At 50.0% G+C, this 27,305-nt stretch overlaps 2 protein-coding genes across 8 annotated transcripts in view; one reads left to right on the forward strand and one right to left on the reverse strand.

Moving 5' to 3' along the window:
• Positions 1-7,691, forward strand: part of GDI2 (GDP dissociation inhibitor 2) — a 33,181-nt gene extending 25,490 nt beyond the window's left edge. Inside the window, exons 6-11 of the mRNA XM_053255084.1 lie at positions 173-304; positions 2,549-2,648; positions 4,074-4,245; positions 5,632-5,776; positions 6,492-6,546; positions 6,651-7,691. Coding sequence (XP_053111059.1) covers positions 173-304; positions 2,549-2,648; positions 4,074-4,245; positions 5,632-5,776; positions 6,492-6,546; positions 6,651-6,806 — 760 coding nt within the window. The 3' untranslated portion in view covers positions 6,807-7,691. The remainder of the gene's footprint in view (positions 1-172; positions 305-2,548; positions 2,649-4,073; positions 4,246-5,631; positions 5,777-6,491; positions 6,547-6,650) is intronic.
• Positions 7,692-11,298: 3,607 nt separating this feature from the next.
• The window catches only part of TASOR2 (transcription activation suppressor family member 2), a 70,785-nt gene continuing 54,778 nt past the window's right edge, over positions 11,299-27,305 (reverse strand). For 6 of the 7 annotated variants that reach the window (XM_053255129.1, XM_053255130.1, XM_053255125.1 and 3 more), the window contains 6 exons: positions 21,867-21,992; positions 21,310-21,463; positions 19,500-19,605; positions 16,908-17,089; positions 14,927-15,031; positions 11,299-11,417 (listed from right to left, as the gene is read on the reverse strand). In XM_053255129.1, coding sequence (XP_053111104.1) covers positions 11,383-11,417; positions 14,927-15,031; positions 16,908-17,089; positions 19,500-19,605; positions 21,310-21,463; positions 21,867-21,992 — 708 coding nt within the window. In that variant the 3' untranslated portion in view covers positions 11,299-11,382. Of the gene's footprint in view, positions 11,418-14,916; positions 15,032-16,907; positions 17,090-19,499; positions 19,606-21,309; positions 21,464-21,866; positions 21,993-27,305 lie in introns of all 7 variants that reach the window. The other variant, XM_053255131.1, reaches the window with a different exon arrangement.

The following is a 27,305-nucleotide window of genomic DNA, read 5'->3' on the forward strand; positions in this document are numbered from 1 at the left end:
TGCGCAAGAGAGCACATTGCCCTAGGCAGAGGGTGGACGGAGGGCATGCTTAAAGGACAGGGGAAAGGTATTGTTGCTCTAGAAGTGGGGAAATGTACCAAGCGGTAGAGAATAGTGTCTGAAGAGCCAACACACCTGCTTTGCTTACCGGAGTATTCTCCCTCTTCCTCAGCTACTTAGACCAACCCTGCCAAGAAACTATCAACAGGATTAAACTGTACAGCGAGTCTCTGGCTAGATATGGCAAAAGTCCCTACCTGTATCCTCTCTATGGCTTGGGAGAGCTGCCTCAGGGATTTGCAAGGTGAGAACTTTACTTGACCATTTCAGTGAGTCACTCAGTCACACTTGACAGTGCTGCGCATGTTGAACTCATTTTAAGTTTTCATAACATTGTCCGTTGGAATCCTGTGGAGTCTCTTGTCCAGCTGATGGGAGGATTATGACTTTGCGGGTGGGTGGGGAGTATACGGCTGACAAAGGAGTTCCCATGCCGGCAGGCAGGCTGGCTGGCTGCTGCCCCCAACATGGCTTTCCTCAGTGAAGGAATGGAGCGCTGTGGGCCTGCATGCGGAGGAAATGGCCCACTCCCATCGTCCCCTAGTGGCAGTGAATCCCATGGCTGTTACACACTAGCTCCTGCGCAGAGATTGGGGTCGGGGAGGGGGGAGAGGCGAGTTGCCCCTGTTCGTCTCTCCACAGCCACCTTGAATGGAGAGGAAATGGGGTAACGTCTTCATCTAGGCCTGCTTCTTCTCGAGAGAAGAGCAAGGCAACGGCCACCTGGCAAGCTCCAAGGCCTTCCCTTTCTTCTGGACTGGGGTTTAATTAAGAGATACTTAATTTAATAGATTTAACCTCACTTAACAGATAATTAATTAGATACTGTTTTAATCGTGTTTTAATCGTTCTAACTTTTTAATTTTAGTTGTTGAAATGTTTTAATCTTATATTGACTGTGTTTATTGTTTTGTAAACCACCCAGAGAACTTGCCTTTTGGGCAGTATGGAAATGTATTAAATAAATAATAATAATAATATCAGCAGAGGCATGGCTCCACTTGATCAGTTGGATTTCATTCTCTGCAGCAAATGCAGAACAGCTCTCCAGCCAACATATTCCAGAAGTAATAAAGGACATAATAAAAAGCAACCTTCTACCACGTCAGGCCACTGGTCCGCCTAGCTCCGTATTGTTTGCACCAGGGCTGCTCAACTTCAGCCCTCCAGCGGTTCTTTGGACTACAGTTCCCATGATCCCCAGCCGCAGTGGCCAATGATGGGAGTTGTAGTGCAACATCTGCAGGACAGCCCAGGTTGTGCAGCCCTGGTCTCTATTGGCAGACAGCAGCTCCACGGAGTCTCAGTGGGATCTTCCTCAGCCCTACCTTGGGCCTCCTGCATGTCAAGCTTGTGCCCTGCAACTGAGCTGTGGCCCGAGAAAATGCCTTCTCCAGCATCTAGGGACATCAGAACAGCCTTGCTGGGTCGGGCCCCTCAAGGAGGCCCATCTAGTCCAGCATCCTATTTCACACAGTAGCCCACCAGATGCCTCTGGGGAGCCCACAGGCAGGAGTTGAAAGGGGCATGCCCTCTCTTCTGCTGTTGCTCCCCTGCAACTGGTACTCAGAGACATCCTGCCTTTGTGGCTGGAGGTGGCCTATAGCCCTCCGACTAGTAGCCATTGATAGACCTCTCCTCCATGAAGTTATCCAAACCCCTCTGAAAGCCATTCAGGTTGTTGGCTGTCACCACATCTTGTGGCAGAGAATTCCACAAGTGGATTATGAGTTGTGTGGAAAAAGTACTTCCGTTTGCTGGTCCTAAATTTCCCGGCAATCAATTTCATGGGATGTGACCCCTAGTTCTAGTGTTATGGGAGAGGGAGAAGAATTTCTCTCTCTCCACTTTCTCCACACCATGCATGATTTTAGAGACCTCTATCATCATGTCTCCCCGCAGCCGTCTTTTTTCTAAACTAAATAGCCCAGGTGTTGTAGTCTTGCCTCAAAAGGAAGGTGCTCCAGGCCCCTGATCATCTTGGTTGCCCTCTTCTGCACTTTCTCCAGTTCTAGAATGTCCTTTTTTAGATGTGGTGACCAGAATTGTACGCAGTACTCCAGGTGTGGCCGCACCATCGTTTTGTATATGGGCATTATAATATTAGCTGTTTTGTTTTCAGTCCCCTTCCTAATGATCCCTAGCATGGAACTGGCCTTTTTCACAGCTGCCGCACATTGATATTTTCAGCCAGCTGTCATCTCTTCATCTTTGCTTACCTTTACTTCAGAGTAAAGCCTTTTCATATTTCGGAGTTGCTATCCGTACTGTTAGTTGGCAAAAGCCCAGGTCCCATTCCATGCTTGACTTCAGCCTCAGACTTTGACCTAGTTTCAGCTTCTGCCAGGTGCATTTCAGCACTTTTGCTCAGCACCAGCTTGGAGAGAGGAGCAAAGCAGTGGCTGCTGTTACATGGCCGAGCGACGGGCTGGTGGCAGCATTTGGACTTGGCCAGCTGGTAGTTCTAGTCTGTCTGCTTCATTGACAGGTTAAGTGCAATCTATGGAGGCACCTACATGCTGAACAAGCCAATTCAAGAGATTGTTGTAGAAGATGGCAAAGTGGTTGGAGTGAAATCTGAAGGGGAGGTACAGTATCGCTGCTTGGCCTTCTCGCATGGCAAGGAGGTTTCCAGCAAATTGCCAGCCATCATGGCTGGGGATGATGGGAGTTGTAGTCCAACAGCTGGGGACCCAAGGTTCAAAACCCCTGGATCCATATGTTTGGGAAATGCGCTGTGAGACCCCAAGGGCTGCGCCACTGCAGATGCTTCAAGCTTGTGCTGCATCCAGGATAACTTCTGCTTGGCCAAGTTCTCCTGAAGTGAACCCGTTAGAATCATCCCGGTCAGGTCTCCTCTTTGCAGAGGTGTCTTTGAAGCTGTTCTGTACAAAGTTGCATCAGTATAGGAAGACGTGTGATGTGGAAGCTTCCTCTGCCACAAGTAGTACCTAGGCAGCGCCACTGGTGCATGGGCTTGTAGCCAGATCGGCCTGCTGTGCTTTGCACACTGCAGACGCCTCTCTTCTAGTATCTCTCTGGTTACGAGATGCTGAGAAGGCTGCCCTCTTTTAGCGCTGCTGGGGGCATCTGGCTGGCTAGACCATCGCTTGATCCACAAAGGTAGCTAAATTGAGTACTATCACCTTATACTAAAGTATGTAGGGCAGAGCCCATTTATGCTACAAACATGTTTGTCTTGAAGTGGGGTGTGTGTCTTTAAAGACACTAAATCTGTTGCAGAATGGGACTCCCATGGTTATTTTTGTGTAATTTGTCTCTACACAAACATGAGCTCTAAGTGAAATGTTAAGTAGCTCTGATGTAGCACAACTGGTTGCAGGGACATCCCTAGCATGCTGCTGTTTCATCCCCAAGGGCAGAGGGTTCCTCTTGCTCTGCCAGCATCTTCCCCTGTGTAATTTGTCTTGTTGCTGTGTCTGTCTAAGGGGAATGCTCAGGTTGATTAAGAGCAACTGCTGATGGCATAAACTGGAGTTCCAAGCTCCTAAACTTGAAGCTTTCCCTGCGGCAGGCCATGTTTAGTCCTGGTCAGTCCGTCTCCTCAGCACTGCAGGTTGCCAGGTGTGAGTAACCAACCAGCAGTTTCCTGTGTGTAGGGAGAAGTGGCAGGGCTTGACTGCTGTGACAGGTGCAGGTGGCCTTCACTAGGGCTTGGGAAGAACTGCTGTCAAGAGCCCCTTGTGCTTGCTGAAGCAGGATCCCTGTCCTAGAGCCCAGCCGCTCTGAGCTGCTCAGGGGGCCCCGTCTGTCCCCAGAACCTGAAGCAAGGCCCAGGAATAGGCGAGCTGCACCCCTCGCCCTCTGCGATCCTGCTCCGTTTGCAGTGCATGCACTCTGAGGGTGGTTTCCAAAGAGAGGCTTGGGCCACTGGTTTGGCGACCAGGTTCAGCATCTCTACTGCAGCACCCTGACCCGTCTGATTGAAAGTCCGTGTCCTTAACGCATGCTTGGTTGGTCTGAAATGCTGCCTTTTTGCGGCTCCCTGGCAGGTTGCTCGCTGCAAACAGCTCATCTGTGACCCCAGCTACGTCCCAGAGAGGGTGAAAAAGGTTGGCAAGGTGATCCGAGTCATCTGTATCTTGAGCCATCCAATCAAGAACACCAACGATGCCAATTCATGCCAGATCATCATTCCCCAGAACCAGGTGAACAGGAAATCAGGTAAGTCTTGCAGTGACTTGGGTGCCCAGAGCCCTTGTTCACGTTGCAGGTCTCGGTGGTGGGGCCCAGGGCAGTTGCTGGTAGCATTCATTGACTCTGTGCCTGTGTGTGTCTTTGTTGGAGCTCTTGCTCATTATGGCAGGGGGCATGCAGTGACCTTCCCAGGTACGCTTCACTGACAAAGGCAGCCAGTAGGACGTGCTGAGCTCTATAGAGGATGCAACCTCGCATTCTTCCATGGATTTTGCAGAGAGGGGGTGCAAGCAACGGCTGCTTGCTGCTGTCGCCGGAGCCTGTGTGTGTCCTGGCACAATGGGCAGCCTCGGTTCCTGAGTGGCTGGCTACCCAGTGTCACTTTGAACAGCTCTTAGCTTCTGGATTTGGTCTGTCCTAGGACGATGTTTCATGACTCCTGCTTCAACTCCTTGCCCCTGGAGGGCTGAACGAGGCTTCCCCGCCCCATAGGGGATGCAGTGGGGACCTGGGCAGGTGGGTGGAGGCCTGTGCCCCTGCTGGCCACGTCTCCATTCCTTCCCCTCCTCCAGGTGACGGAGCTCATTGCACTCCCCCTCCCTTTTGGAAAGACAGGGAGGGGAGGATGGAGAAGGAGTCGGAGTGGTGGGGTTGCTTGGGGAAGTGGTAAGCTGGTGGGAGGGCTCTGCGCTGGGGTGGCAGTTGTCTGGATCGGGGCTGCTGCAGGGGTCAGACGAAGTCCTGATCAGACACTTTCAATCCAAGCCTGCAAGGTGCGTGTGAGGTGACCAAAGGAGGCTGCCTGCAAGTGCCACCCTCCCCGTAATTCCTGCCGGGGTTGGATGCGATGCTGTCTGTTCCTGGTCTGACCCTTCCAGGCTTTGACTGAAAAGGAGCAAAGGACAAGCAGGAAAGGCTGCCAAGCAGCAGTCCCCATTCCTCCTCCTCCTCTGCCCCCTTTACGCTCTGCAGTGGGGTGGCTGGTGCCTCACCTCACTTCCGGTGTCCCAGTACCGTAGGCCTCTCAGGATGCAGTCCTTCCCATGGAGGTTCTTGCACTGAGTTTTAAGAGGTTTAAGTGACCCTCTCGGTGTGGAGGAGTCTGGGTCCTGCCCGTTTGCTTGGGGCTGGTTTGGCCTTCAGTGCTCGGAGGTTGCTCTTGTCTGCTCATAGAACTGCTTTCTGGCGGGGTGCGGGGAGAGGTACTCCTCGGCTGAGCCAGCCTCCTGTGGGCTTGGCCTGGGCATACGTGGAGCCAGGAGTCTGTCCAGCACTGGACTTGTTCGGAGCAGTGGCAACAGGGGACTCTCCATTCCTGCCAAGGTTAAGCTGGCTGGGGGAAGGTCTGGGTGTGTGAAGGAGGTGCTCTGACGTGAGCTGCTGGCCTCTGCTGGCTTGCTTCCTTCCTTCTAGACATCTATGTCTGCATGATCTCCTCTGCGCACAACGTGGCAGCACAAGGGAAGTACATTGCCATCGTCAGCACAACTGTGGAGACAAACGACCCAGAGAGAGAAATCAAGCCAGCCCTGGAGCTCCTGGAGCCCATTGAACAGAAGTAAGGTTGCCTGCAGGCATCATGGTGTTAGCTGTGCCACTCTTCCTGCCGTGCTTAGGCAGGGTGTTTAAACTCCAGAGGCCAGATAGACCCTGGAGACTCTGATACGTAGCCATTTGGTGAGCATCTGCTTGGATGGACTGCTTGCTGTAGCTCACCGGTGTGGCCTGTCCATATCCTGAATTTGCACAAGTGTAAAGCTTGGATGGTCTCTAGAACTGGTGTTGGTTGTGAAGCATTTGGCACAAGTGCAGTAGCCACGCTGGGGAAACCCACTGGCTGTGAGAGGTGACCTTTCCTGCATGGAGCTCCTCTTGGTGTCCCTGTACAGAGCTGGGTGCAGCTTCAGCAGTGTCTAAACGCTGGGACCTGGGACACAAGATTCTGGGAGCCGGCTTCACGGAGCCAGGCCATTGGTCCACCTAGCTCAGCACTGTCTGCTCTGACTGGGAGCTCTTCCGGATCTCCTGCAGTAGCCTTTCCCCAGCCTTGCTACCAGTTTCTTTAACTAAAGCTGTCTGTTGAACCCGGGACCATCTCCGTACCAAGCAGATGCTCTACCACTGAGCTTTGGGTATTATGTTCTTGATGCAGGAATGCATGTAGCATTCTTATATGGAAGCAACCAAAGGCAAGGATTTGACTCTCTGCCACACTCTGTACCACACGGGGTCTTGCAGCACTCCTGAAGTGAGGGATTTCCTTTTCCTCCTAGGTTTGTTAGTGTCTGTGACCTGTTTGCACCAACTGACCTGGGCAGAGAGAGCCAGGTTTGTATGATTTGGGGAGCAATGGCATAGTGCCTGGGTTGGGTGGGCAGGAGGGAAGGTAGAGGCTTTGCAAGCCAACACTCTTTGGGTTTGTCCCTGTCCAGATCTTCATTTCCCGCACCTATGACGCGACCACCCACTTTGAGACCACGTGTGATGACATCAAAGACATTTACAAGCGGATGATGGGCTCAGAGTTTGACTTTGAAGAGATGAAGCGGAAGAAGAACGATATCTATGGAGAGGAGGAGCAGCAGTAACGGGCTGAAGGCCCGGGTCTCAGTTGGCAGCGGGGGTGGTGGTGGTGGTGGTGGTGGTGTGTGATGCACAGAGGGACTGAAGTGAGCACTGTATGACGTTCAGCATTGTCAGGCCTGCTTTTTGTAATCATATCTCTGAGATTGGAGCGAGTCCTGCACTGCCCTCCCCTCTTTGGATGTAATCATGTGTTAATTATTCTTCACACAAGGCTGCTGTGTCAAAATTGGCAGATGCTGACACTTCTGATTTTAACTGTTAACTTTGACTAAGAATAAGCAGACATTAACTTAGATTTGGGAGGGTGCAAGCCAACACCAGCTCATCATGCCCTTGTCACTTTTGTTCCCTGCAACTTCGTGACCATCTGTGAGTGCTTCAGTCAAAGCGACGGGGGTCGTCTTCCTCCCCACCACTTTGTCTCCAAACCACGCGCCTTCCAGTCGGAGGGGCCCTCACCCCCAGCAGCCTTTCCCCATCCAGTCTTAACTCCATGGCAAGCTGCATTTATGGCCAAAGCCCACAGCAATTGTGGCCACCTGGCAGGGTTTGTACCCAGTGCTATCCTCCCCCTCCCCCGGCCCCTACTAAAAGCTTCTCAAACCGTTTACATCTGTTGGAACACAACTGTGCCGTAAGGCTCTTTGTGTTTTGAAAAGTGATACTAATAAAAAAAAACTTGGTGCAAGAACCAAAACTCCAAAGCAGGCAAGGTGTGTGTGTGTGTGGCGTGTGCAAGTATTTCTTTTCCTCCTGTGCCCTGGGTGGCTTCTCAGGTGGACCAAACTGCCCTGCAGTATTGACTTGACGGAGCCTGGGCTACTTCCTGGCAGAGGGGGCTCCAGATGACGTCTGTACTGCCAAGTAAAGCCAACTTCTGGAAACAAGTTCTGTGCCGTGGTCTGATTCACTCGCAAGCCTCCTCGTGGCCGGCCACAGGAGTGCATAGAACACATTGGCAAGGGGGTCCGAGGTTGATTTCGGGGGTGTAAGATCAAGGCAGGCAGATGTTAATGTGGGTATTGAGAGCATGTGTTGGATTGTGGTGGCATCCTGTCCCAAGGCTTTCCAATAGTAATCAGCATCAATGAGTTGGGAGCTTTGACTGCCTTCCTGAACTGCTTCTGTGGAAAGCAGATGCTGCCCAGATTGGTCCTCTTCCGCCCTGCCCCCTGCCACAAAAGCAGCTAGTATCTGGGCTGCCTAAAGGAGGACCCCTCTAGCAAAGAGGGTGTGGTGAGCCTGTGTTGGCTTTCCATTTTTTGCAGGTTGGTTGCAGCAAAGGAAGCTTTATCCATGAGCAGCCTCATCTAGATGCAGTTCAGCTGGTTTCCCTGATTTCTCCCTCTAGCAGGACTGTTCAACAGTAGCACTGCCACACACTTCCAGGAGCACGTGAGGTGGGTGGGATGCCTCCGCCTTTAGCTCTTTCGGCATGTGAAAAGGATCTTGGTGTCTTAGTGGACTAGAAGTTGAGCCAGCAGTGTCCTACAGCTCCAAAAGAACCCCAAAACTGTTGCAACCTTGGGCTGTATTAACAGAGGCATAGTGTCCCGATCATCAAGTCCTCTTTTCACTCTATTCTGTTGGTCAGATCTTATCTGGGATCTGGCGTCATTCTAGGCATTATATTTTTAGGAAAGGCATTGCTCAACAGGATGGGCTCAGAGGAGACCGAAGGGTTTGGCAACAATCCTAGGAGCGACTGTTGCAGGCTGGTTATGTTTGAAGAGATGGGAGGGGAGACATGATAGTGGGCTTCGAATATTTGATGGGCTGTCGCTCCATGGGGGCAGCCCTAGAGCCAATGAACTGAAAGTACAAGGAAGACCTCAGGCAGAGCAGCCTGCTTTGGCCAGGGGTGGGCTCTCTGGCTGGAGGTTTCCAAATGGAGGCTGGGCAGCTGCCGGCATCAAGTGGTTGCACTTGGGTCTCGGAGGCTATAGGTCTAAGCTCTGATGTGGGGGTGGGGAGGGCAAGAGTAGTCGAGGCTTCCTTTGAAGGGAACTCAAAGGTAAAACATCCTACAAGGAGAGGTGAAAGAGCTGAGCAAAACTACTTAACACATGTATTGCCACCATTTGTGAAAGATGGGCTTTAAGGACAGGTGTGAAGTGGCCAGATTTGCAGATGACACCAAACTATTCAGCATAGTAAAATCCAAAACATTGTGAGGAGTTCCAAGAGGATCTCTCCAAACTAGGGAGTGGGTGATAAAATGGCAAATGAGGTTCAGTGTAAAGTGATGCCTATTTGGAGCAAAAACCCTCAACTTCACATATACACTGATGGGGTCTGAGCTGTCAGTGACTGACCAGGAGAGGGATCTTGGGGTTGTGATGGACAGCTTGTTGAAAGTGTTGACCTGGTACACAGCCACTGTGAAAAAGGCAGATTCCATGCTTGGGATCACCAGGAACTGAAAATAAAAATGCTAATGTGATAATGCCCTTATACAAATCTATGGTGTGGACATATTTGGAGTACTGAGTACAGTTCTGGTATCTTAAGGATGACACTGTAGAACTGGAAAAGGTGCAGAAGAGGGCAAGATATTTGGGGCCTGGAGCACCTTCTTTATGAGGAAAGCTACAGCACTGAAAGGCCTGTCCTCTATGAATTTTTGTCCAAGCCCCCTTGAAAGCCATCCAAGCTAATGGCCATCACCACATCCCATGGAAGATAATATCAATTACCTCCTTTTGTTGGTCCTAAATGTCTCAGCCTTGTTTCACGAGATGACCCTATTCTAGTGTTGTGAGAAAAATTTCTGTCTGCTCAATGCATAATCCTATATGCTTCTATCATGTCGCGTAGTACGGTAGTTGCCTCTTTTTCAGACAAAAAGCCAGCCTTTCAATGGCTACAGGCCACTTTCAGCCTCAGAGGCAAGATGCCTCTAACTGCCATTGCAGGGGTCAGAAACAGATGGGCTTGATCCAGCAGGGCTGTTCTTAGGTGAGAGCACGGTGGTAGGCCACGGGGAGGTCACCCAAAGCCCTCCTATGCCATGGAGGAAAATGCAATACTACTGAACATGTCCGGTTGGCTATTTTAAAAGAAAATGGATTCTGGCTTCAGCCCAGAAAGAATCTGAAATGCTGGGTCATGTTGCGGAAGACAACCTTGTCTTGGAATAGCTATGGACAACATCAACAACAGGGTTACATAGACAAATGGTTTGACTTGACCTGAGGAAGCTTCCTCTGTCTTTGCACTATTACTAGAAGGGAGGCAAACCTGGCTTTTAGCAGATGTTGAGGGAAGGATGATTCAGAGTTAGGGGTAGTGCCAAGAACATACCAGTACTGGGTGTCTACGCTAGAGGTACAGAAGGTAGGCGGGAGAGGGATGCCATTGCTTAAGCTATGCCCCATGTTCTTCAAGCCTTGGTAAACCATTGCCACCAACTGGCAATAAGCAGCCCCTGTCCCAACACAGTTTCAAAGGCACACAATGCAGTAATTCATTGTCGCCGAGCAGGCCTGCACAAGAGACTGCCCAGGGCCCCTATATACACTGCTTGGAGCTCTGTGGTGGAAGAAAGGCAGGACCTACATGTAGTAATTGTGTAGAAGATGTTGCCGTACTATAGTGCTTTGCTTCTGAGAAGCCATCCACATCATCTGAAGGGATCCTAGGATGCGGAACACCTCTGAGCAGCTGAGCTGTCCTTTAGCTTGTGGTGCTTGAAAGCAGAGTTGACACAAACCAGACACAGAACTAAATCTGACCCTCTCTGGATCAAGCAAGCCAGGCTAACAACTTGAGTCAGCTTTATTTATAAAGATTAGTTACAAAAAATTCTTCCAAGAGACACAGAAGGTATCATTACAGATTTTCTTATTAGTGCTGCAAACTGTAGATGGCCCTTATTGCAATACTACCGAGAGACCTGGGGGTGGGGAGGAGGATGAGTTGGAGCTGGTTCTGGAATGCAAAGTGGGCTCTCTACAGGCGGGGTGAGGAGTTCGAAGTACCAGTTAAGAAAACAAGTTGAAAAGTGGTAGTATTGCACAGTAACATTGTCCAATGTTTGTTTGAAGTACAAAAATAAAGCAAGCAGACCCTCACATTTCAATTCAAATCCCCCACGCACAATCTGTGGAAGTTCTTCTGCACCAGCCCTGCTGAAATGAATGGGAGCTGTGCAAGAACATGGCAGTGTGACTTATGCAAGAGAACTTCCATGTGGGTTGGGCCCCTTTTGTACCATGTATAACAAACAGGTTTAAATAGACTGATTCCTAAACCTTCAAGTAAACAGGGTTTGTTTGTTTTTTCCTATGATAGGTGTATTAGCTGCACTATTTGATCTGTTTAGACCAGATCATTACAAAGCTTTCTTCTATTCCAGAAAACCAGTACATATGAGGTTCCACATTGTGGTTAAATTTAAAAAAAAAAAGGGGGGGGGAGCAATTTCTGCAGCCCTAAAATAAAACAGCTGCCATTCTATTCAAGGAAAGAGGAAGAAAAACACATCCCACTGTGTCTGCATGCGCAACATTTATTGTGCATGGCCAAAGATTAAGAAAGAACAAGGAGGAGAGATTTGTTCCGTGCCTGCACCTGCAATCACAGCGGGTCAGAGAGACATCCATCTTGGTTATCTGAAATAAAAGGATATTGGTCAGTTAGAGCCACTGGGAGTCTTGATACTGGGAAAAGTGGGGAACAGGGGCTGCCTTTGGAGAGCTTATCACACACACACACACACACACACACACACACACCCATTTCTGGCTGATGTGTTTGGACAGCATGATTTCCTCAGTTTTGAGCTCTCACATCCCAAAAGGTATTTCTTCCGAGAGCTAGTTGCCATAATACATTTTAAAGAATTGCACTTGATTAAAAAGGTAAAGTGTGCCATCAAGTCGATTTCGACTCCTGGCACCCACAGAGCCCTGTGGTTTTTCTCTGGTAGGAGAGGTTGACCATGGCCACCTCCTGTGCAGTGTGAGATGATGCCTTTCAGCTTCTTCCTATACTGCCTGGTATAGATGTTTTCCATAGTCTGGGAACCATACTAGCGGGGATTTGAACTGGCAACCTTCTGCTTGTTAGTCAAGCATTTCCCCGCTGTGCCAAAAAAGTTTAAACACCAACTCTTAACCTATATGAACAGCCTGGGCCAAGTTTCTAGGCCAGTTCCAGAAAACATACTTTGGCCTGGCCCAACCAATGAAATACTCAGGGGTCAAAAGGTGAGCAGAGTTGCCTTCTGGGCAAAGTCTAGCTGATGCCAAAGGGAGTGAGCGGCCACTGCTGCTCTGTCCCAGCATGCCTTGCTGCAACTTAAGACTCTGCCTGGTGCGAAACAACCTGATTTAATTAAGTCTGCAAAATGTTGTCCCCATTCCATTGCAAGGCTGCTAGAAATGGCAGCCAGGGCTTCTGTCTTTGCACACCAGCATCCCTGAGTATGCCTATGATCAGCTGCCATTTGCCCAGGCTGGCGAAATGTCCGGGTGGGCACACGCTGGTGGAAGGGGCAGATGAGCTGCTTGCCAGGAGCAGGGAAGAGCTGTAAGAAGAGAAGCCGCTGCAACCAGCCTGGGCCCTGCTCATGGCAAAGACAGACCCAAACGTCTCCAGCGTTGGGATGGCCTGGGGCCCGTTTCCTGACGGAGCCAAGCTCTCTTCAGCCAGGGCTGATGCAGATGGCCCGTCACTTAACCATGGTTACACGGGCAGAAGCAGCACGCTGGGCGGCTGAGGGCTCTCCCCCTTCCCCCACCCCGTCTCCCCTGGCGAGGAGCTCAGCTCAGTGCTTTGCACACAGAGACTCACAGGCTCCAGCCCCCTCTGTGCCCGTGAGAAGCGAGAGGCTGCTGGCAGCCAGAGGAGCTAGTACTGGGCTAGATGGGCCAGTGGCTGACTCCGTCTGAAGCAGCGGCATAGGTTCCGGAGGGTAAATCCCCACCGCTGGGTCTACCCCATATACTGGCAGTGACGTTCATCACAGTCATACCGGCAGAGGGTCCTATTAAAGTGCCCCCAGCTGTAAGCAGGAACCCTGTTTGGTACTAAGGGCCGTGAACGTTGCTGTTGAAACCACTGTGGTCTGTGGTCAGGCCTGGAAGGGAAGGGAGTAGGCGATCCCTCCAGCTGCTGCCTCTCTCTTAACCATGGTTATGCAGTCGGCGGCAACATGATATCTGCAGCGTCAGACGCAGCACGGGGAAGCCACCCTTAAGCAGGCCTCTGGTTTCTCCTCCTCCTCCTCCTCCAAGTTCTGCCTCTCAGCAGACAGGAGGTTGACGGAGCAGCGGCCAGAGAGAAGTACAGAACCTCTGGGTGACCTTCAGTGGGGGGCCTTCTTTGGTGCGCTTCATTCACGGCCGATCTTAACCAAGGGGTGCGCTGCGTACCCATCTCAGGGCAGAACAGCAGCTACGAGCAAGGACTGGGTGTGTGCCTGACCTGGATGAGGGAGACCCCGGTCCAAACACCCCTCTGTCCAGAAATGCTGTGTCTACCAGTCCCTCTCCAACCTGAACGCTCTATCCATGAAGACGGGGGGGGGCAGTCAGTCCCTTTCTCCCAGCTGAACTCGCCTCCTTACAGGGCCACTAGGACCGTGAAACGAAGGACAAGGCACGCCGGGCTCCTTGAAGGAGAGGTGGAAGTGGAAGGCAAACAGAGGAGAGAACACCAAGTGGCCTCTCCAGGCGGCAGAGAGAAAAATGCAGTTCTCCCATACACCACTGGAGGGCACCCCAGTCGTCGTTCTGCTCACAAGGGTGGCAGTCACAGCCACGGCAAATGGGGCTTGTGACAAATGCCGCAGTGTGTCCCCCTCCGCCAAGAGGAGGGCTCTTGGGCAGCAGCATTCCAGCCAGACTGACACTGTCCAGGACTCAATGGGGCAGGGGTGGGGGGCAGGGGGAGGAGAGACACATTTCTCCTTTCCTGCACCCTTCAGGACTTCCCTGCTACACTTGGGGTGTGTGTGTGTGGGGGGGGGCAAACTTTCACAGCAGCAGCAGGAAGTGGCCGCTCCGAGCCTATGAAAGGGGGAGAGGCATCCCTTTTCCTTTCCGTCCTGTATTGTATAAGAAGGGGAGTTTTTGAACTTCATGGTGTGCATCTCCCCCAACCCTAATCACAAATACTTGCTGTACACCTTTAGGGGCTGAAGCAGGAACACTCCCTCTATTTCCCTGCCGAATGCACCCTCTCAGCAAGCACCTTCACCATTCTGTATCTCAACTGCTTTCCATCACTGACTTCATAGATTCACAGCCAACCTGATTCGGATTCTCTTCGAGATATTTCTTAAAACCTTCCCCCAGGGCACAAATGCCCAAAGAAACAAAAACTCTCTCTCTCTCTCACCAAGACTGCTCCATTCATTCTCCACCGAACCCCCACCAACCCCCTGCCTCCACGGAGCCTGTCCCACCTTCTTATGTCTATGTCCTGTCACCTCCTGGAAGCTCACAGGGCTGCTTTGGGGTTGTTGTTGTTTTTTAATGCTTTTAATTTAAAAATCTATATATGCTTGCCTGCCTGCCCGCCCCGCCCCCCCAAGTATGCAGGAAGAGCTGCCTCTGTTTTGTTGTGCTTGCTTTCACACTGAATTCTCCTCCCCTGTATGGGGTTTTCAAAGGTCCAAAGTGCTTCACACACCTCCTCTGACAGTCATCTTCACAACTGCCCTCTCCGCTACATCAGTATGATCCCCCATGTTGGGGATGGGGTGCTGAGAGAGGCAGCCGGCTTGCCACATGGCTCCTCCTCGGGAGATTCAAGCCTGGGACTTCCTGATGGGTGGGTCAGCCTCTTCACCACGAGGCTAGACCGGTCCATACAAGCAACCTGTCTCTGCATCCGAGCTCCACACTTTGGCCCTCTGCAGACGTGGGACTACAGCTCCCATCATCCTTGAGCACTGGGCGCGGGCTGGAGGTAGCCTGTCAGCTGGAGGGCCAAACTGCTGTGCAGCCCTGCTCTTTGTCAGCCTAGGGAGGGGCAAGGCCAGCTCGTGAAGCCTGCTGTGCTCCCCACAGGACAAAATCCCCCCACTCTTCTGACAGCGGATGGTACCAGACTCCCAGCACCAACTGCCCCCACGCCACGCTGCAGCCCCATGACTCCCCTTACCAATAGCCACCTCTAAATGGCATCGCCATGTCTTCAGCCGTTGCAAGGAAAGTATTTACATCCAGGGCCAGGATTCCCTTGCTCTCCAAGGCCTCTCTGTGGCTGCTGGGCTTTTCTGCAACACAGGAATGGAAAGAAGGGATGACTGCCACCTCTGTTTAGTAGGAAACAAGTTGTTCTAGTTCTAGGAAGAACTAATCTGCCTTCTTCCCTTTCATTGTCTCTACCATTGGACTAAACCTGGTTCAGATTGAGGTCCACAAGTTAGATCTCTTGCACCTCAAATGTTCGTGCATCCGCCATCTTGGATCGGGGTGGATGACATCATCAAAAACTACGCCCTTGAGGTGTCTCTATGTGTCCCTACAACTGTACCCGATCTGGTTTATTTTGGTCTAGGCATTACAAAGTTGATGGCGGGGGGGGAACACACACACAGATGCACACACACACACACACACAGACTGCCGGGTGATCTCATAAGCCTACTGGAAAGTAGGCTAAAAATGGCCCAAGGCCATTAGGCAACAGGCCAAACTAGGCAACTAGAAGACTCCTCCTTGGCCCTGATGGCATTTAGTTCATCGGAGGAAACAGAATACTTGGGCTCCCAAGATGAACTTAAACCCAGGGCCTAAGAGACGCTCCCCCCACCTGGGTAAAAGCAATCTTTGCAGTCAACTCAGAGTGCCTCACTCCAGTACTGGGGGGGGGCAGCGAGAGGCACCTTTAAGAGTAAATTAGCAGGTGCTTACCTCCGCTATGGCTGCACCTGAAAGCTGCTCAGAGCAACGGCAGTGCCACCCAGCAAACAGCCTCTGCCAGCTGAGTGACAGAGCCAATTCCCCGCGGCAGGAGGTGCTGGGTGGTGTGCCGCTGCTCTGAGCAGCTTTCAGGTGCAGCCATAGCGGAGGTAAGCACCTACTCACCTGCACCGGCCGCTACTGCCTCAGTCTCTCAGAGAAGGTATATTCTAAGGCTGGAGAGTAGCCACCAAGAATACCAGAGTGTCTTTGTTAGCAAGACAGAATCTATCTTATTCGAAGGCTGATGCGCTGGCTGTGCTTCCTTCCAGGAGAAGGATAGCCTGGCTACAGTTATTCACACCCTCTTAATTCTCAGACTAGACTACTGCAATGTGTTAGAGCTAGGGCTGCCCTTTGAAGACTGTTCAGAAACATCAATTAATTCAGAATGGCAGCCATACGTTGGGATGGGTTATAAAGAGGATAGTCTGTTTGCTGGCACAATCCAATGTGCTGATGATTCCCCTTGAAAGTCATCACTTAAATTTCTTTGAAGTTTGCTTTTGTTTGGGATCAGGACACCTCTCGGATTGCCTTCTCCTGCACTCGTGGAATAAGACAAGGGTTCCCAACCTTAGGTCCCCAGATGTTGTTGGACTCAACTCCCATCATTCCCAGCCACAATGGCCTTTATTTATTTGATCGATTGATTTTTATACCGCCTTACCCAGATGGCTCTAAGCAGTTCACAAATTTAGCTGAGGGTGGTGGGAGTTGTAGTCCAACAACCACTGGGGTCTCAAGTTTGGGAACCCATATTTGGGGAAAGTGCTGCAGGATTCTTGATCACGTTGGGAGGGACCCTGCCTGCCATATTCTTCTGCATTTTATTTGGGGGTGGGAGTGAGGATGGTGCAAACATGACTTGTCTCCTTAGCTAAGCAGGATCTGCCCTGGTTGCATATGAATGGGAGACTTGATGTGTGAGCACTGGCAGATATATTCCCTTTAGGGGATGGAGCCACTCTGGGAAGAGCAGAAGGTTCCCAGTTCCCTCCCTGGCAGCATCTCCAAGTTAGGGCTGAGAGAGACTCCTGCCTGCAACCTTGGAGAAGCCGCTGCCAGTCTAGGTAGACAATACTGAACTAGATGGACCAAGGGTCTGACTCAGTATATGGCAGCTTCCTATGTGGCAAAGCTTAGCCTGAGGGCACGAAAAGAGAGAAACCCAAATAGATGTCTTACCGGTGAGAAACACAGCAAACCTCCTGCTGATGTGCTGAACCTGTAAATTCAACAAGCAGTTCAAATACTCGGATCGTGGGGAGGACTTGGAGTCGCACTGGTGGTAGTGAAGAACTTCAGTGATATTTGCCCCCTGGCAGGATCTCAGGATCAGGTCCTTGGTGTGAGCAGCAGGCTCTACCCTGCAGGACAGAGAAGAGGCAGGAAGTCAGCCCTAAACGCCTTGGAGTTCCACGCGGCTCCAACGCTGGTCTCCAGGCCAGAGGGCGGGTCCTGCCCAGCCAATTTGGACATGCCTTGAGTGGTGGCTGACCTATGGTGCAGGGTTACACACGGGGTGGAATGTCGCGTTGGCGCAGCTGCGGAAGAGCACTGCTGCCCAAGTGTAAAAACTGCTCAAAAGAGCTGGGCAGCCATTTCCTAGATACAGGACAAGCTGCCCTGCTGCACAACTCCATTTGCACAATTTTTGCACTTGTGAAACAGCACAAATGCAACATTCCAAGACAGGGCTGTTAGAGCCTCCTGCCCGCAACCTTGGAGAAGCCGCTGCCAGTCTGGGTAGACAATACTGAGCTAGATGGACCAATGGTCTGACTCAGAAGATGGCAGCTTCTGATGTGTAGCACTGCACCGAATGCCCGTTGCTATTTTTAAGAACAGCAATCTGTGCTGCTGAAATCACATCAGGAAGGCAGCTCTTTCTAAATGCCGCCCTAACTGGACCATTCCTTTGGTTTTCTACTTTTTCTGATGAGGTTTAATGGTCGGATGCTTTTTATTTGGCCAGGAACAAGGTGAAGGAGACCAGAAGAAAGGATGCCAGGTCTCAGCAAGGACTAGCCTCTAGGTGGCTGAGGAGCCCCTGGTGGCGCAGTGGTAAAACTGCCGCCCTGTAACCAGAAGGTTGCAAGTTCGATCCTGACCAGGGGCTCAAGGTTGACTCAGCCTTCCATCCTTCCGAGGTCGGTAAAATGAGTACCCAGAATGTTGGGGGCAATATGCTAAATCATTGTAAACCGCTTAGAGAGCTCCGGCTATAAAGCGGTATATAAATGTAAGTGCTATTGCTATTGCTATTACTGAGTTCCAGGCCTTGGGGGAGTGGGCTGCCAGCCCGTGTCGGCCCCTAGCAGGCCTGTGCTCTGGGACAGGCGTCTGTGGCAGCAAGCCGTGGAAGGGAGCAGGAAGGCCTCGCCCTGCAGACATGCGGCTTGGCCTGTGGCACAAACTCAAGAGACAGCAGCTTTGTAAAACCTGTTGTGCTGGGACTGGGGATTGGTCAGGTGACTGGTGCTACTGCTACTGCAGCCCAGGGAAAGGGAAAGTGTGCCGTCGAGTCGGTGTCGACTCCTGGCGCCCACAGAGCCACCCTGTGGTTGTCTTTGGTAGAATACAGGAGGGGTTGGCCATTGCCTCCTCCCGCACAGTATGAGATCATGCCTTTCAGCATCTTCCTATATTGCTGCTGCCCGATAGAGGTGTTTCCCATAGTCTGGGGAACATACCAGTGGGGATTTGAACCGGCAACCTCTGGCTTGCTCCTCAAGTCATTTCCCCGCTGGAGGTGCCCTCAAACCACTGTGCTCCGTCTGGAGCCAGAGCCGACGGCACTGGAGGGAAGGCGCCTCCACCCTGGCACCTTGTCAAGGGGCAGTTTGCATGAAAGAGCCGAGGAGGAGGAGGAGAAGGGGCATGATCACAGCATCCCCCAGACAGACTTCTAAAACGCCACAAACCTGGTCACCTGCGGTGAAGAAGGAGGGATTCCCTTCAGGTGACCAGGAAGGGAGGCTTTGCAAAAAGGGAAGCTCCTTGCATCCTCTCTGGTGGGCTGCAAATGCTAACAGGAGGAACAGCCCTTGGACACAGGGCCACGGTGTCACTGGTGCCTGGGTAAGGAGAGGCCCGCCCCTTAGGAAAGATCCAGCCGCCGGTGTGGTGGGGCTTTGCTCTTTGACCCAATCCTGCTGGGGAGGGGGCTATTTCCTCCAGTCTGGCTGTGGGCCCCATGAAGCAAGGAAACAGCCGTGGTTGCAGTACCTACAACAGGGATTCTTAACCCAGGGTCATGGAGGAGGTCCCAGTGGGAAGTCTTTGCTGCACTGAATTCAATTTGCCACCTGGGGAGCCAGAAACAACGCTCTTGACAGGAACTATCTGCGTTTCCCCCCTTTAAATTTGTACGCCACCTTGGGAACCATTAGAAAAACAGAAAGTATATAGATGAATAAATGTTTGCATGGGCATGTAGGAAGGGTCATAGCTCAGGCAGAATTAGGCAGCAGGTGATAGGAAAGGTCTCCCTCTGCCTAGGAGCCGCTGACAGACTAACCATCTGACTCCGTGTACACAGAAGCTGCGTGAGATACACGTGGCAGAAGTTAGTTGGTTGGCTGAGGAATCTCTTCCGCTTGTCAGGAAGAGGCAGGCTCAACTTCTCTGCCGGAGGAAAAAGGGAAGGGGAGTTTCCCATGCCGAAGGTTGCACCAGCCTCCTCCCATTAATCAGGACAACATTTTGGAGGACTAGAGCCAATCACTCTGGAGAAACCGAAACTGGAAGCCAGTGAAGGGCCAGATGTGTCTTTACCTTGTGTCTTCTAGGAGTTTCTTGGTCTCTTTGTAGTGAAGGAGCCACTTCCACCTTCCATGGCCGTTCAGCTTCTCCAAGGTTTTGACCGTCTCCTTCAGCTCACCTGTGAAAAGAGCATCGGTTCAGCGGACACAAGAGAACAGCGAGTTCCTGGGCTAGCTCTCAGCTGGCTCCAGTGATGGCTGCGTACGTGGCCCTGGTCGTGATGCTCCTAGAACCGTAGTCTTCTGTTGCTACAGAGCTCTTCCTAAAGGGAGCTGCACGAGCTGCATCAGAGAGCGAGAGCGAGGAGGTGGGGCTGACTGCAACTTCACTCATCCCTTCCAAGAACGGCCTCCGCCAACAGGCATCCCAGAGAGAGGTGAGGCCACGGGGCCCCCTTGGATCAGCTCTGCTGGGGCCCGCTGCCGTGAGGCTCCACTCTTCCCAGTCTGGGTGCGGTGGCTGTTCTGCCATTACGCTGCTGCGTAAAACGAAAGGGCTGGGAGAAGCGGCATCTGCTTATTTTCCTCTTCCGTTCTCATCCCTTTCCCCCCTTCCTTCCTATCCGATCCAGAGGCAGTGTGCCTCTGCATACCAGCTGCGAAGGAGCAATAGCAGAAGAGGTTATTTGCCTTCATGCCCAGTTGTGGACACCCCAGAGGTATCTGGCTAGTCCCTGTGGAAATGGAGTGCTGGACTAGATGGACAGGGATGGGGCCACAGGTCAGTGGGAGGGCACCTGCTTGCCTGCAGACGGACCCAGGTTCAATTCCTGACAGCATCTCCAGGCAGAGCCAGGAAAGCTCTGGAGAACTGCTGCCAGTCAGTGTAGGTAATACTGAGCTAGAGGGACCAATGGTCAGACTCAGCAGAAAGCAGCTTTCTGTGTACCTGTGACTTTTAGTCTGATGCAGCTTCTTCCCTTCTCACAACATCATTTTAAATGGGAAACTGCCTTGAGGGCATTGGCAGGAAAGTGGGATACAAATGTAGACAATAAGCCAGTAAACAAATATACATCCAGTCAGCCTTCCCTCTAACAGGGACTCCCAGATGTTGTTGACTACAACTCCCAGAATCCCCAGCTGCAATGGCTTTTGCTTGGGGATTATGGGAGCTGTAGTCAACAGCATCTGGGAATCTCTGTTGGAGGGAACGCTGCATTCTAGGGATATCTACAGCCCACCCTCTCCAGTAGGCCAGGGTTATTTCCCGAGTGGGTGTCTGAGGCCGAGAGAGCCTTGCCTGCCTAAGGCAGTGAGTTCAAGCCTGGGGTGGAGTTTGGGTCTCACAGCTCACACTCTTCACCACCACAGGATACTAGCTCTACATGGATGGCACGTATTCACCCCAACAAGAGTCCACCGATCAGAGGTTAAAGATGCTAAAGATCATGCAGCACCAGTGCTTAAATCTCAATAGCTGTTTTGGGTTTCCCTGGACAATATAAAACGAAATGGCAATTAAATGAAACACTGAACAGTCAATTTTGGCATCGGGCGCCCTGAGAAAAGTGGAGATCAGAAAATGGCTCATTGCATCCTTCTGTTCCACAGATGGCAGGGAAGCAAACTTGGGGGCAGCATGTAAAGACCGCGCACTGGGCAAGGCGCCCAAGGAGAGACAAAGGCTCCCGAGCATGTGACAGGTTCTCCCTGACCTGCTAGCTTTCTATGTGCAGGGCGGTTTTTTAAGAGTATACACTGGGAGAGCCTTCAGTCATAGGATTCCGCCCTGGCATCCCAAAATGAGTCCGTTCCCAGGGGGCTGTGCATTCTCTGAGGATGCAGCTTGGCCCTCAGGCAGAGAAGCAGCAACATCTCACCGACTGTCATGGACTTAAGCACTTGGTCGTCAGACACCACGAAGCCTCCGCTGTGAAAGAGCTCCTGGGAGGTGTGATCCAAGACATCCTCGGGGCTGTCCACTCCGGCAAACGTCACACTGGGAAGATGCTTCAGCCTCAGCAAGGAAGGGATCTGTTCAAGAGCAAGTGTTTCTCATGAGAAGTACCGGTTAATCTGCCAGACCCCGAGGCAGGCTGCAAATGAGTCGCTGGCTGCATGGCAACAGGCACCAGCAAATTGTACCGCTGACAGCAGAAAACAAATGTCTGATCATCTCAGACTTGGAGGAGTAGGGCATAGAGGGAGCCGGGAACTTCCATTCACAAGAAATCTAGAGCTAAGCTTATGCATGCAGACAATCTAAATTTTGTGCTATGCTGGGGGGAAAAGTCCCTGAATCCTGCAAAAATTCTGTATATATTCTGCAAACTGAGCAAGCCTGGTACAGCAAAAGATGCAAGGTTATAAGTATTTGTGGGGGACAACCCAGGATGTTACTATCTGGAAAATATTTTCTTCTTTGACCAACACCTACTTTATAGACGTGTGGAAATATGTCCTCATTTCTAATGATGACCATCAGTCTGTCTGCCTCTGGGTCGCTTGCCTTCAGGAAATGCAGAGGCTCTGTTTCCATGTGACCCCCTTTTTTCAGCAGGCTCTGCAGCAGCAGCAACAAAATCAACAAAGTGTTACTCTTGGGTCAACCATTTCAAATTTCTGACTTTAAAAAACACACCAATCTACCAGGTCTTCAAGCACCAACTGAAATCCACAATGAAGTCACAGAGAAGGAAGGAAGATACAGAGACACAACAGGCCATTTGCATGTTAAATTGAACACAGGTACAGAAGCAAATTTCCTGTCCGTACCATGCATTTGAGGGGCCTGTATCCAAGCTCACTTTTGAAATGAATGCAGGTACAGTCATTCACACAAGCACGGGTACAGACATCTGTACACTCATACAGCATAATGTCTGAATTGGGCAAATATATGTCACCATGGTTCATTCTCAGATGAGGTGCAATCCTGCTCCATTTCAAACCTATGGCAGATCTGTCATTGAATGCTAAGAGGAGCAACATCACACCCACTGCCACGTTCTAATGCAATAAACATGCAGAGGAGTCAGGCATACCCATCTGACACATTCACTTGATGCATTGCACCGTTTAAAAAACCAGAGAGGTGCACCTGTAGGCTTCGATGTGCCTGTGCAGCTGTGCACCGTCAATTTATGTGAAGGCTGCACTGGCCACTACAAGATGCAAGGCCTTTTCTGTCACAGTCCCAGAACTTTGGAACACCCACCCCCAAGAGGCCTGGGAGGTCCTTTGATCCAGCACGACTCTTTTTAGGTTCTCAAGTCCCAACACATGCTCTCTTCATCACAAACGTCCCTCTATAACTCACAAATGTCCCTGCTATAGCTCTTCCATGTTATCTTTGGAGCACACCATACAGGAACATAGGAAGCTGCCTTGTACCATGGTCCGACCATTGGTCCAGCTAGCTCAGCACTGTCTGCACTTACTGGCAGCAGCTCTCCAAGATTTCAGGCAGGAGTCTGCCTCTAACCTGCTTAGTGCCTTGAGCCAAGAAAGAATGGCCCTGCCGTTGGCACAGGGATGATTCTTTGCTACTGCTGGTCCCCTGGCAAATGCCCAAGCTCGTGCCACCCTCTGTAGCCAGCCTGACATGGCGCCAGCAGCCCAAGACTCTTCTCAAGGTCATTCCTCCAAGATAAAAGAAATCAAAGTATCATCCTGCCTGGACCAAGGACCCTCATCTATATATATATACAGGTGGCCATGCCCCATCTACAGACAATCACCACATCTCAAAAGGCCAGTGGGTCTTGGAAGAGATATTCACTCATGGATGGGGAATAATGACTGGAATGTTCCACGATGCTTTGATGCAACTCCAAAAACGGCAGACAGAAACTGGCCACGGCTCCTGTACATAGGCATTGTCAGGTCTTGGTCCGACTCCAAGGCAGGCTACTGCTAATGGTGGTGTAGACATGACAGGGGAGGGTCAAGGGGGCCAGAGGCAGCAGGAGGAGCCAAAGACAGGCTGGAGCTGAGTGCCAGATGAAGGGTAGGTGGGCTGGAGGGAGCAGGTATGGTCATGGGCAGGCAGGTGAACAAGTCCTGGAAGGTGAGGCAAGTCAGTGCTGTTGCTCAGTAAAGGGATTTCACTCAAACTAAGGAATAAACCCTGGAGCACCTGTTATCCAGGGCCAGCTAGGCCCCTATTGGCTTCTCAGATCACCCAATTAAAGAGCTGCAGTACTGATTTTGGCCATTATGTGGGTGGTGCTGTAGTGCAGCAGAAAGTAGATTGATAGACTCCTTCGTGGTGGTGGCACAGGGAGTCTGGTGTCTGAGCCTTGCTGCCAGACTCCCTAATTTGAGACCACATCATTTTACAGTGATCAGGCCAAAAGCCCGTGACAGGTTTACCTGTCAAGGTGCCAATTTTCCACCCACTGCAACAGATGTACACATGCACACAAGAAATGTCAGTCTCATCAAGCAACTTGTATGTTTAGGCTACAAGGCAGCACATAAAATTCTTTGACTGACACCATAATATATATGGATGAAACTTTTGCCATTTTTTCAGAAACATGTTCAAACACATAAAATATAACATCTGACATGGTCTTAGTGGCTTTTTCCCTCAAACCAGGCACTCTTAAAGCATCTCTTTATTTTATTTGTATTGGAGTTCTTAGCCTGGGGTCCCAAGGGCAGGTCAAAGTAGCCCTTGAAAAATTACATATATAATTAAAGGTATTTATCTTAATTATAAAATTATAAATAAGGTGGGGGCCTATAGGTGAAACTCGAGGATTGGGGGCAGAGGGGTCTGTAGGCGCAAGAATTTAAGAATCTGTGCATTATATCAAAAGGTCCAAGGCTGAGTGTGTGAAAATGTGCCCTAACATATAAAATCTAGCCTGACAGTATTTTAGGCAGGGGGCTACCCCTAATTAGAACCCTTTCACATAAAAGGCTCTTCAAATAACCCTTCAATATCAGTTCAGTTCTTCCTAAATGCCAAAGAAATTGGTCAGGAGCAGTTGTTGTTAATAATAATAATTATTATTATTATTTTTATTATTTTACACAGTCAGACAGGTGTTATTGACTGGTTTGTTTTATCCAGACATCGAGTCCATCCCAAGGACCTGGGATGCCAGAATTTTATTGTCAATGGTTATAGATATCGTCGCAGAATATAGGCTGTTCCCAGTAAAGCTGCTTTTTGTAATTGGCTGATGGTGATTTCTGTGGCAGCGATGGTGTTGAGGTGCTCTTCAAGGTCTTCTGGAACTGCACCCAGGGCACCAATGACCACTGGGATTATTTTGGTCTTCTTCTGCCACAGCCTTTCCATTTCAGTTTGTAGATCTTTGTATTTGGTGATTTTTTCTATTTCTTTTTCTTCTATTCTGCTATCCCCTGGTATTATTATTATTATTATCTTGTTTACACAGTCAGACAGGTGTTATTGACTGGTTTGTTTTATCCAGACATCGAGTCCTTCCCAAGGACCTGGGATGGCTGAATTTTATTGTCAATGTTGCTGCTGCTGCTGTTATTATTATTATTATTATTTGCATTTACATCCCGCTCTTCCACCAAGGAGCCCAAAGCGGTGTACTATCCCCATTCACCTTAAAAGCTCAGTGGGTCACATTGGGCCAGTCACTATCACTCACTCTAACCTACCTCACAGGGTTGTTGTGAGGAGATCATGAATGCTACCTTGGGAGGGAGGGTAGGCAATTAAAAAAAATAAAATAAAAATCTGACAAATGTCATTTTGTCTTGGTTTTATTTTTAAACAAATTTTAAAAATATATTTTCCCTAAAATTTATTTATTTTACTTACTATTTATTTTTATTTAATTCGATTTCTATACCACCCTTCCAAAAATGGCTCAGGGTGGTTTACACAGAGAAATAACACAAATAAAATGGTCCCCTGTCCCCAAAGGGCTCACAATCTAAAAAGAAACACAAGATAGACATCAGCAACAGTCACTGGAGGTACTGTGCTGGGGATTTTCTATCTCAAGACATTTCTGTCTCAAATGATGATAGACATTTCTGCCTCAAACTATGTTTGAGATAAATATAATCCCCTAAGGTGTGAGGGTGCAAATATTTCACATAAACCAGAAGGGGACAGAGTAGAACCAGGCATAGAGTAGAAGGGAAACACATCACAGTTGGTCAAATGACATTAAGGGAGATAGCACACGCCAACGCCAGGTAAGAGACTCAGTGTATTGGTGTTTATATACCAATGCCAGAAGCATCCGAGCCAAGATGGGCGAACTGGATTGCTTGGTCGCTAATGAAATAATAGTTACAGTGGGCATAACAGAAACCTGGTGGAACGGTGGGGACCAGTGGGACGTTGTGATTCCTGGGTGCAAACTCTACAGAAAGGACCAGGAGGGGATGATTGCAGGTGGAGTAGCACTGTACATTAACAAAGGGGTAGAATCCAACAAGCTAGAAAACCTAGGAGGATGGGAGTCCTCCCCAGAATCATCATGAGTGACAATATTTATTATATTTATTTATTATTTACATTTATATCCCGCTCTTCCTCCAAGGAGCCCAGAGCGGTGTACTGCGTACTTGAGTTTCTCTTTCACAACAACCCTGTGAAGTAGGCTAGGCTGAGAGAGAAGTGACTGGCCCAGAGTCACCCAGCAAGTCTCATGGCTGAATGGGGATTTGAACTCGGGTCTCCCCGGTCCTAGTCCAGCACTCTAACCACGCTAGGAGGACTAAAAGGAAATGTGTTACTCGGGATGTGCATTTTGACCCTCCGGATCAAAATGCAGAGAGTGACCTAGAGTTGGAGAAGCAAATCAGAGGCCCTGGAGTATGCTCCTTGCTGAAATAAGAGCAGCTCCTCCTCTGTTTGTTTTCAGGAAGACTCTCAAGACTCCCCTGTTCTCACGGGCTTTTAATTAGAATTTATTTTAATATATTTTTTTAATCGTTCTATGCTACTGTTTTTATTTCTGTTTCATGCTACTGTTTTAATTGTTTCATGTATTTTAATCTATGCTGATTTTTAAATATTGTTTTAAATTTTGTACACCACCCAGAGATGTACATACCAGGCGGTATAAACATATGATAGATAGATAAATAATAAATCAATCAGAGAAGGGTCAAGGAGAGACAGGGCTGTAATAGTGGGTGACTTGAATTACCCTCACATAGATTGGGCAAATTCACATGCAGGTTTCAAAAGAGTGGTCAGACTTCTAGACATGGTAGATGACTGTGTCTTAGAACAGTTGACCGTGAAACCAACCAGGTAGCCTTGGGCTTAGCCCTGAGTGGGGCCCAGGACCTGGTGTGAGATGTCAGAGTTGTAGAACCACACCCAGTAGACAATCTAACATGGTCTAACATGGCCCCTCCCCCAGTCACACACTCTTTTCACACTTTTTAAGAGGCCCTTTAAATAAAAATGTGATGAAAGCCCCCAAAATAGTGTTTGAGATAATTTCTTACATACAACAGTTGAAAATCCTTATCACAGTGGACTATTCTTCTCTCCCCTCTAATAATTTTTGTATGCAGACACCCTGCACGACATCTTGCAAACAGATCTAGCCAACATTTGTTTACATTTTAAATGTTCTTAGCAAACATTTTTTAAACAACTTAAAATGATTTAGGAAACATTTGTCTGTTACAATAACAGTGTAAAGTACAGATGAGAGATTGCATTTATTCAGTGGTGAATCCCGTGCTTCTCATGACAATGAGGAGATTCTCACGGTCGGCCAAAAGTGGGCTAAGGGAGCCCAACCCGGTTCTGGGCGAGCGTGAGAACCACCAGGCTCGCAGGTGAGCCCGGTTTCCTCAAAGCGGGTAACCCATTTAGGTAGCCCTCCCCTTTAATTTAATTGTTCAAAATAGC

This window comes from Hemicordylus capensis, chromosome 5 (genome assembly GCF_027244095.1).
Source record: "Hemicordylus capensis ecotype Gifberg chromosome 5, rHemCap1.1.pri, whole genome shotgun sequence".
In the NCBI taxonomy this organism is placed as follows: Eukaryota; Metazoa; Chordata; class Lepidosauria; order Squamata; family Cordylidae; genus Hemicordylus; species Hemicordylus capensis.